This window comes from Osmerus eperlanus, chromosome 7 (assembly GCF_963692335.1).
Source record: "Osmerus eperlanus chromosome 7, fOsmEpe2.1, whole genome shotgun sequence".
NCBI lineage: Eukaryota > Metazoa > Chordata > Actinopteri > Osmeriformes > Osmeridae > Osmerus > Osmerus eperlanus.
In genome coordinates, this window is record NC_085024.1 from 22,239,266 (window position 1) to 22,248,957 (window position 9,692).

The 9,692-nt window shown below is 49.3% G+C and overlaps 2 protein-coding genes across 3 annotated transcripts in view; one reads left to right on the top strand and one right to left on the bottom strand.

Moving 5' to 3' along the window:
- Positions 1 to 180: 180 nt before the first annotated feature.
- rnf41l (ring finger protein 41, like) lies at positions 181 to 4,787 on the bottom strand. Of its 2 annotated transcripts, none has more exons than XM_062466086.1 (7): positions 4,487 to 4,787; positions 3,184 to 3,354; positions 2,845 to 3,051; positions 2,461 to 2,600; positions 1,181 to 1,343; positions 979 to 1,099; positions 181 to 850 (listed from the first exon to the last, which is right to left on the bottom strand). In XM_062466086.1, exons 3-7 carry the CDS (start codon positions 3,048 to 3,050, stop codon positions 503 to 505), a joined length of 978 nt encoding a protein of 325 aa, XP_062322070.1. In that variant the 5' UTR covers position 3,051; positions 3,184 to 3,354; positions 4,487 to 4,787; the 3' UTR covers positions 181 to 502. The 2 variants fall into 2 exon arrangements, with proteins under 2 accessions (XP_062322070.1, XP_062322071.1); XM_062466087.1 differs by lacking the exon at positions 4,487 to 4,787 and adding an exon at positions 3,443 to 3,612.
- Positions 4,761 to 9,692, top strand: part of LOC134023734 (fibrinogen silencer-binding protein) — a 6,045-nt gene continuing 1,113 nt past the window's right edge. Inside the window, exons 1-4 of the mRNA XM_062466085.1 lie at positions 4,761 to 4,917; positions 5,193 to 5,343; positions 5,509 to 5,920; positions 7,551 to 7,957. Coding sequence (XP_062322069.1) covers positions 5,885 to 5,920; positions 7,551 to 7,957 — 443 coding nt within the window. The 5' untranslated portion in view covers positions 4,761 to 4,917; positions 5,193 to 5,343; positions 5,509 to 5,884. The remainder of the gene's footprint in view (positions 4,918 to 5,192; positions 5,344 to 5,508; positions 5,921 to 7,550; positions 7,958 to 9,692) is intronic.

The window sequence follows — 9,692 nt, forward strand, 5'->3', positions numbered from 1 at the left end:
TTAACCAGTAACTGGCAGGGTGAGATGGGGAACACCAGTCTTTCCTCGCCCAGTGGTTCACAGACTGTCAGGCCCCCTCTGAAAACCAAACATGTCAGCCCCCCCAACCCTTTAAAAAAAGATATCTTCCTCTAGCATTTCCCTGCCCTCGTTATCACCCCTGTGCAACCACTGCCCCCCCCCCCTTCAGGGCAGTGCCCCCCACAGTCTGAGAACCACTGGTTCAGGACAGGGAGGGCAGGTTCAGATGACGGTGACCTCACGGTTCAGGACAGGGAGGGCAGGTTCAGATGACGGTGACCTCACGGTTCAGGACAGGGAGGGCAGGTTCAGATGACGGTGACCTCACGGTTCAGGACAGGGAGGGCAGGTTCAGATGACGGTGACCTCACGGTTCAGGACAGGGAGGGCACGTTCAGATGACGGTGTCCTCACGGTTCAGGACAGGGAGGGCAGGTTCAGATGACGGTGACCTCACTGGTTCAGGACAGGGAGGGCAGGTTCAGATGACGGTGACCTCACGGTTCTTCTTCTTGATGCAGTCGAGGGCCTTGCGGGGGCCGTCACCCAGCTGCGGCGACAAGGGCGGAGCCAAGGGCTGAGCCAGCACCAATAGGGACTGGGCGGAGGACAGTGATTGGGTGGAGGCTTGCTTGGCCGCCTCTCTCTGCAGGCCTCTGGTCAGCTGCTCTCTCCACATTGGCTCCTGGTCTTCCTGTTGGCTTCTGATTGGCTGGTCGGCTGTGTCCTGTCTCCTGATTGGCTGCATGGCCTCCACCAGCTCCTGTCTCCGAAGACGCTCCGCCCCCAGCAGAGCCCGGACGTCACACATCACCCTCGACAGCTGGCCCTGCACACACACACACACACCACACACACACTCACACAGGTATGAGTCAGGTACACATGGACTTAAGAAGCTCTGAAGCAGTGATGCATTGACTGATGGTGAGGAGTGTGTCTTGTGACTCATCTGACCTTGAGCTCCTCCACTTCACTCTTCAGCATGGACTCCTTCTGCACCATGTGTCTCCTCTGGGAGTCGAGTCGTGACTCCATCTCACGCCTCACCTCCTCCACCTTGTTCAGCATCTCCGCCCTGAGGGACGTTCACCACACCATCACAACCCCACCCTCCTTGCAGCTTCACTCGGACTCACAGACTCCTTCAAGAACTCACCTTAGCATCTCCACTTCAGCGCGCAGCACCGCAACACAGTTGTGCTGTGATTGGTCCACTGAGAGGAGGGTGTGGCCACAGCCGTTTGGACACGCCCTGCTCCTGAAGTCACACTCGGTCAGGTGATCCTCCAGACCCCGCCTCTCCACCTGCACCGAGCAGCCTAGCGGACAAGGGGGGGGGCTACCTCAGGCAAGTCAGCTTCAAATACCAGATTTTTACATTTCTACTTCCCTGTCCCCCACTCCACAGCAACACCCCCACACACACACTGAAGGGGACATAGAAAGATTTCTTAACAGGAAGTCACTCGCTTCCATTTGGGATCATAAAGACAGGACCCAGCACAGACAACAGAAGTACACACATCCTTCTTCAAATAGAAGTACAGATACTCATGTTTAAAAAGATCAAATGTTCAAAATGACTTTAAAATTGAAGTACTCACTTTTTCACTCAAGTTAAAGTAAAGAAGTGTGGGCTCTGACATACTTAAGTAAAAAGTAGTCATTACTACTAGCTGTTTTAGTGTTTTAGTAAAAAGTTGTCAGAAATATTTTCTTAACCTTTCAAAACTTTTTTTCCCACACAGAGTGAAAGGAGAGGAGAACAGAGAATCCTAAAACAGTAGATTACTGCAGAGCGGAGTACAATATAGAGTATAGTAGTCCTTATCAATGATGCAAACTTTTTTCTAAACTGTTACAAAAATATGTTTTCAACAGTTCAAAAACCTTTTTTTTTTTCAACTTTCTGCAAAGTATTAGTACTTTGTTATGTTGTGGGAAACTTCCCATCAGTAATGCACACCTCCCATGCACACTCAAACTGAAACCATTAAACATACCACAGTGGAAGCATAGATACTCTCCACCTGCAAAGGAGATGTCATGCTTAGCAACACATACACAACCATGGACTGTTTGGTGACCATTTCTCATGTACAGTATGTACTATATATTTAGCTTCGTTCTATTTACAGGTTAGCTAAACAACCACACCTTTGCATGAATGTGTGTGTGGTGTGTGTGTGTGTGTGTGATGTCTGTGTGTGTGATGTTAACCCTTCCTGAATGATCCCACAGTATCATGGTCTGTATAACGTCCCCATGACAACCAGACTACCACCTGCCATCCTCACAGCGATGGTGTCATGTATATCAAACCTTTGTTCTCTCTGACTCAGGGTCCACTCGCAGTGACTGACATCCACACAGCCCAGCTAGAGCAATACTTTAAACTACAACCACACACACACAGTCAGAAAAACAGAGCTGTACCTGTGTTGGAGCAGCGCATGAGTGTGAACTCACACTCGTCCTCGTGTGTGTGTAGAGTCTCCAGGCGGCTGATCCTGTCACAGCCCTGCTCTGCATTAACACATCGCACCTGCAGGCGGCTCAGGTCGTTCCTCATGTACCTACAGCACAGAGAGAATGTTCCTCATGTACCTACAGCACAGAGAGAATGTTCCTCATGTACCTACAGCATAGAGAGAATGTTCCTCATGTACCTACAGCACAGCAAAGGGATACAGAGAGAAAACGCTGGCTTGGTGATTCGGATCAAACCTGGCCAGGAAAGAACATGAGAGCGTGATGGAGATCGAGAGAAACAGAGAAGTGTGGGAGAGGCTGTACCTGTGCAGGGGTCTGAGGCTGTACCTGTGCAGGGGTCTGAGGGTGCTGATGTCCAGGGGCAGCCTGTCCTCAGGGCAGGACTGGTGCTGCAGCAGCCAGCTGCTGATGCAGGCGCTGCAGTAGGCGTGCTCACATGGAGCCTGCAGGGGGCGCTCCAACACGTCCCGACACACACAGCACAGCAGACCCTCGTTTACATAGCCCACAAACCTCTCCAGATCATAACCCATGCTGCACAACACACACACAAGCACCAACACACACACACACACGTTTGACAAAACTGTCTCCACATTTCCCACAAGTGTTACTCGTGTTCGTTTTATTACTCTAGTATTGAACACCTCCGATTAGGAGCCTTACCTGACATGCACTCCGGTCTCTCTCTAACAGACTCTCCTTCTCTTTCTTCTTCTCCTTTTCTCCACTCCCCTCCCCCCTCTCTCTCCTATGTTCCCTGTGGGACTCGTCTCCGTGGTGAGGTCTCCGTGACAACGGGGGTCCTGAGCCCAGGCAGCCAGCTGTTGGACGGAACTGTAGAGAGACAGAATTACACTCTCACACACACACACACACACCTTTATTAAAATGCAGGCGGGACATCTGCAGACTGACTTATTACCTGTGTTATAACCTGCCTGGTAAGTTGACATTGTCTTTATAAAACAGACACAACAGAACCATATACATGTGAGCAGGACCGGCTCTGCAGGTGAGCGTCACAAACATCAAACATATTAGGACTGTTCAGTTCTCTCTCCCCTCCTTTCTTTTTTCTGTCCATCAATATCCCCTCTCTCCTCTCGCTCTCCCTCTCTCCTCTCCCTCTCTCCTCTCTCCTCTCACTCTCCCTCTCTCTTCTCACTCTCTCCTCTCCCTCTCCCTCTCTCTTCTCACTCTCCTCTCCCTCTCTCCTCTCACTCTCTCTTCTCACTCTCTCCTCTCCCTCTCTCCCTCTCTCCTCTCCCTCTCTCCTCTCCCTCTCTTCTCACTCTCTCCTCTCCCTTTCCCTCTCTCACTCTCCCTCTGTCCTCTCGCTCTCCCTCTCTCCTCTCCCTCTCTCCTCTCTCCTCTCCCTCTCTCTTCTCACTCTCTCCTCTCCCTCTCTCCTCTCTCCTCTCTCCTCTCTCCTCTCCCTCTCCCTCTCTCCTCTCCCTCTCTCCTCTCCCTCTCCTCTCCCTCTCTCCCTCTCTCCTCTCCCTCTCTCCTCTCCCTCTCTCCTCTCTTCTCTCCCTCTTTGAGGATGAGGGATTAACATGGATTACTCTCTCCTCGCCTCTGATTGGATTACAGACCAATGACAGCATCACAGCTTCCCACCCTGACTACAGGAATCAAACAGCAAGCTGCACCCTGCATTAAACACTGACATTACAAACACGCTCGACCTATGTGTATGGAATGCTTAAACCACCAATGCAATTTAGGGAATTCTGCATGTAATGCACAGTTGATTGCCAGATAAAGTCAAGATGAATCTAATATAAAAGTTCCAAAAGCATTGTTCACAATATCAGTATTGTATAACATTGGAAATATTGTGTTTTTCAATCTATGTACTTTTCATTTTAGTGAGTGACATCAAATATATTTTCCAAGGAGCCTCCAAATACTGGGGTTCAAGGATTTAGAGTGAGTGTAGAATAATATTCGAGGAAACACTTACCTGCTTTCACTTCATGTCTTCACAGTCAGAAGAATGATTTAGTTGTGAAAACATCACGGATTTGCCATTGCGTTTTCCACATGCCAGTCCAACATTATTGTGAATCGGAGACGTCTGTGATCGGACAGTGAAAGTCAGATTAACAGGTAACCCCAATTTATTTGTCCATGATTGGGTGGCGCCGGGGCCTATTGAGAAGCAGAGAGCGTCTGCCCGGCGCAGATTACAAATCAACCAAAACGAGTATACCAACAGCAACTCCTAACTCCTCCCATTCAATTTGCATGCAGCCAATGGCGCTGCCGATCTGAGGAGCGGGACATTCGCCTACAGCAGCTCTGCTCTTGCATGAAAACCTCCACACACTCTAACACAGCAAGAATGCAGTTTAGATATATGTGAATAGTATTTGTTTGGCGTACTCTATTGAGGTATGTTACTAAGAATTTTAACCGAAATGTATGCTGTGAACTACTATGTGTGAGAACTGAAATGCGTTTTCACTGAATAGACAAGCTTGCTAGCTAGCTAGCTAGCCAGGTTAGCTACCCTTAGCTTACTCAACACAAACTAGTTCTGTAGTTTACTAATTATTTACTAGTTTCGTGGCTAACTAACCAGTTTAATTGTCATTGGTAGTATTTAGGGTTTTTGTCTGCGACATGTCGCTGGCCCGATACATGCTTGACAGATGCTGTCATTCCAGAACCATGCGCCGCTGCGGAGCGCCCAGCCAGCTGGGTAACCTGTCGAAAAAGCCCCGATTCGTCCCTCCCGGCGCCTCGGTGTCCGGTTCTCCTGTCAGCTTACCCGAGCAGCTGATGCCCAAACTCAGCTTTGAGCACGCGCCAAACAAGGTTCTAATACAATTCCATTATCACTCGAAAAGAGCCCACTCCCAGATGTGACGGTTAGAGTTATCTGATGTGGTGTGATGGGGCTCCTGTCAGTGGAGTAGCGCTAACTGAATACGTGGCTGAAGTTTCAGATTCAAAAATAGAGTGAAAATAAATCTGTTCCAGGTCCTGAAGAGGTTGGCTGGCACCTTCTTACCCAGGGTGATATGTGATGAGAAGCCCCTGTCCTCCACTGGGCTGACCACCAGAGCCCCAGCACCAGGCCTGTCCTCCACTGGGCTGACCACCAGAGCCCCAGCACCAGGCCTGTCCTCCACTGGGCTGACCACCAGAGCCCCAGCACCAGGCCTGTCCTCCCCTGGGCTGACCACCAGAGCCCCAGCACCAGGCCTGTCCTCCCCTGGGCTGACCACCAGAGCCCCAGCACCAGGCCTGTCCTCCCCTGGGCTGACCACCAGAGCCCCAGCACCAGGCCTGTCCAGGGCCCTGGCCCGGGTTCTGAGTGCTGCAGAGAGCAGTGAGAATCAGACTGATCCTGGAGATGGGGCTGCAGCTGAAGGCGACACGAGACCTGCAGGTGAGATCTACCTGCCACCTCTGTGTGTGTGTGTGTGTGTGTGTGCGTGCGTGTTGGTGTGCCCTCTCCCTGCACAGTCAGAAGTTTCGCTGGCAGGCAGCAGCGGTGTTGTAGTTTAAGGAATTTTGTGGCAAATTTCGTAGTGTTTATTTTATTATTTTATATTTTAACCCATCGTGGATATTTTTAGACGTTATGAAGCATTTCTATTTTCTTTGTTCAGATTTAAACGGTGGTATGCTACAGCGTAACTTGTGGGTTGTTATTGTCAGAGCACTATGAGACAGGCTATGTTGAGTGTTGCTGCAGACTGTTGCGCTGGGAACGCTGGGAACACTCGGGCATGTTTATCCCTTTAGTTCCGGAGATGGGCAGTTACTCCTGTCAATCACAAGGACGGTCTTGAAATGGCTCACGTTTTCATCACGTCTGTACAGGAATATCCGTAACTGATTGTTATATATCATATCAATATCATGCAGCCTTACCGCCTACCTTTTGAAGCACGTTAACACGTATTTTAAACGCCACAGCGCGACGCCAGTCTAGATAACGATAGTCGTGGTGAGGATTATTTTAATGCTGCGTCGCAAGCAATTATAAATACACAACACACACGCACGCTGTGCCCAGCTCCGATCAACCTTGTTTTAACCGGATGAAGCTGTTGGACTGACAGAAGGTCCAGCGTCATGCAAAACAGGCGGGGGTGCAGCGGCAGCGCGAGGCAGATTAGGACCGTGATCAGGATCAGTGGGCACACGCGCTCAGGCTCCCCCCTCTTCCACAGAGCAACTAGTGCCTCGCTCTTTTCTCATTTCACACATTTGAACATTTACTTTAGTTATATGTTTTACCCTGGACCACCTCCCCCTTCTTCTGTCCATGTCTGGGCTTGATTTGTATGTTTATCGGTGAAGCGGATTTGGGATTTCTTTTGTCTAAAACCGCGCTTCCTCACGGGCATGCGCAGCACGCGCATGGTCTCGGTTAGTTAAACCAGTACTATTTTCTTCTCACTTGGTCAGAACACATAAAGCTTTTTTCTTATACGCCGATTATATGTTTTTATTGTGACACATGATTTCCTCCTATCTTCTCCTCCTCCCACACCTTTATTAGAAGTGTACTGTAATGCAGAGTGTATGAGCGCGGTGTGCCTGGTTTGAGGTTTATCGAGACCGAGCTGTAAGTAGGTCGGGCTGGGTTTAAGCAGCTTAGCTACGTCAGACTAAGCTGGGAGGAATTCATCCAAAGCCCTCCGCGGTAGGCGGGGGCCTAAACGAGGCTGGCCTAGTTAAGCCTGATTCTTATTGTGTGCGCAGCCTGTTTGTGTTGTGTAACGCAGAGCAGGGAAGACCTCGCCTGACAGACAGGGTCTGTCTAAATGCATGTTAGACAGTTGTGATTGAGAAGAAGGGAGACAGATTCAGGAGAGAGAGGTAGGAGAGAGTGAGACCCAAACCAGCATTAGCCTCATCTGTGTGTGTGCTCAGAAAGGTACAGACCAGAGAGAGAGAAGGAGAAACAGGAAGGTAGAAACAGAACAGAAGGCAAGTCTAAGCTAGTGATCGGGTGTGGAGACGTGTTTAGGCCTGGCTCTGACTTGATGAATCCGCTATGCTCTAAGATGGCGTCAGGCTCAGTGTTCATGTCCAACATGGTGGGTAAGGCTCGCTCCTCCAACTTCACCCTGTCTGAGAAGCTGGACCTGCTGAAGCTGGTGCGCCCGCATGTGCGCATCCTGGAGGAGCACACCAACAAGCACGCCGTCATCGTGGACAAGAACAAGTGCTGGGACACGGTGGCGGAGCAGTACAACGCCCTGGGGGGGGACCGGCCGCCCCGCACCGCCCAGGGCCTACGCACGCTCTACAAGAGGCTGAAGGAGGCGGCCAAACAGGAAGTGATGCAACGCAGACACACCCAGAGAGAGTACAGAGGGAACATCTCTGAGCCCACCAGGAGAGTGATGGACATGATCCCCAACCTCTTCCACCACGTTCCCCTGCACGACAAAGAGCAGGCACTGCACAGGTATGGGAAACACACATTAAATTACAATCACACACAAACTCACAATCACACATGCACACACGCTTCTACAAAGCCATAGTCAGCACTCCGGTAGTAAATCAAATCAAATCAAATTTATTTGTATAGCCCTTTTTACACGCAAGCATGTCACAGAGGGCTTCACATATGCCCATAGAACTGCCCCTCAACCAACCTAAACCCTCAAGGAAGACAAGGAAAAACTCCCAAAAAACTCTCAACAGGAGAAAAAAAATGGAAGAAACCTTGGGAGGAGCAATTCAGAGAGGGATCCCCTCCTCCAGAGACGGTTGATGGGAGAGAGGAGCAGAACACAGGCTAAACATAGTCATACAGTGTCGATGGGTTTTTAAAACACCAAAATCCATTATTCAACTTTATAGATGTAGGACAGGACCGGGAGACTCGCGACCAGGTCCAGCGTTGGCTGACCGACGACCAGGCAGGTGCTGACAACTCAAACCCCCCACACCACAAGGGATGTGTGTGGGGGGGGACAGAGAGAGGAGAACAGGGATTAGAGAATGCCAGGAGCAGCTAACAGTTACAGTCATAATAGAATGAGATCCCCACCGGTCAAGTGTGGACAGGTGCAGCAATTTAACAGAGCAAAAAAGGGGAATTTGATGCAACCCCACACACCAAGACAGCGACAGCCCCCCTCATTTGGAACATGAAATCTGTTCCAGGGGAAGAGAACTCTAAAATAAGTTATACTTAAAGAATAAGGATGGAAACAACCCGTCCCCCGTTGCCTCCAACTAGTAACATACTTACCTTTAACAGTCGTAGAATTGACTAAACAATAACGTTTTTAACCTAATTTTAAACGTCGAAACAGTATCAGACTCCCTAATTGAGACGGGTAGTTTATTCCAGAGAAGAGGCGCTCTATATGAGAACGCCCTACCTCCAGCTGTTTTTTTCTTAATTTTGGGAACCACCAGATAGCCGGTATCTTGAGATCTAAGTGTCCTTGCGGGGCAATAGGGTGCAAGGAGACCGGAGAGGTACAGTGGTGCCAATCCATGCAGAGATTTGTAGGTTAGTAGTAGAACTTTGAAGTCAGCTCTGGCTTGGATAGGGAGCCAGTGTAGAGAGACAAGAGTAGATGTTATGTGATCAAACTTTCTTGTTCTGGTCAATAGTCTAGCAGCAGCATTTTGCACCCGCTGTAAATTTTTAGGTGGGTAATTGGGAGGCCAGAGAACAACACATTGCAATAGTCCAATCGGGACGTAACAAATGCATGTATTAGTTTTTCGGCATCATCCTTTGAGAGAAATTTTCGTATTTTGGCAATATTACGTAGATGGAAAAATGCAGTTCTAGTAATTTGCTTAATATGGTACTCAAACGAAAGGTCTGGGTCCATTGTGACTCCTAAATTTTTTACTAGCTGTTTTTGAGAGACTTTGACGCCGTCTAGGTCTAAGGTCAGATTGGAAAAATTATTTCTATATTTTTTAGGACCGAAAATTTGAACCTCGGTTTTATCCGAATTTAGAAGAAGGAAATTTGCAGTCATCCAAGCTCTCAACCTAGAAACACATTTTTCCATAGCATGTGGAAATTCTCCACAGTAGTGAGATGGATGTACATGCTCAGAGCGTGAGCCACACTGTGTGACCTCCCTGTCACAGCCAGCTCGACACACTAGTGTGCTGGGCCACACCGAGGGGAGGAGCCACTAACACCCCACACACTCCTGTCAGCT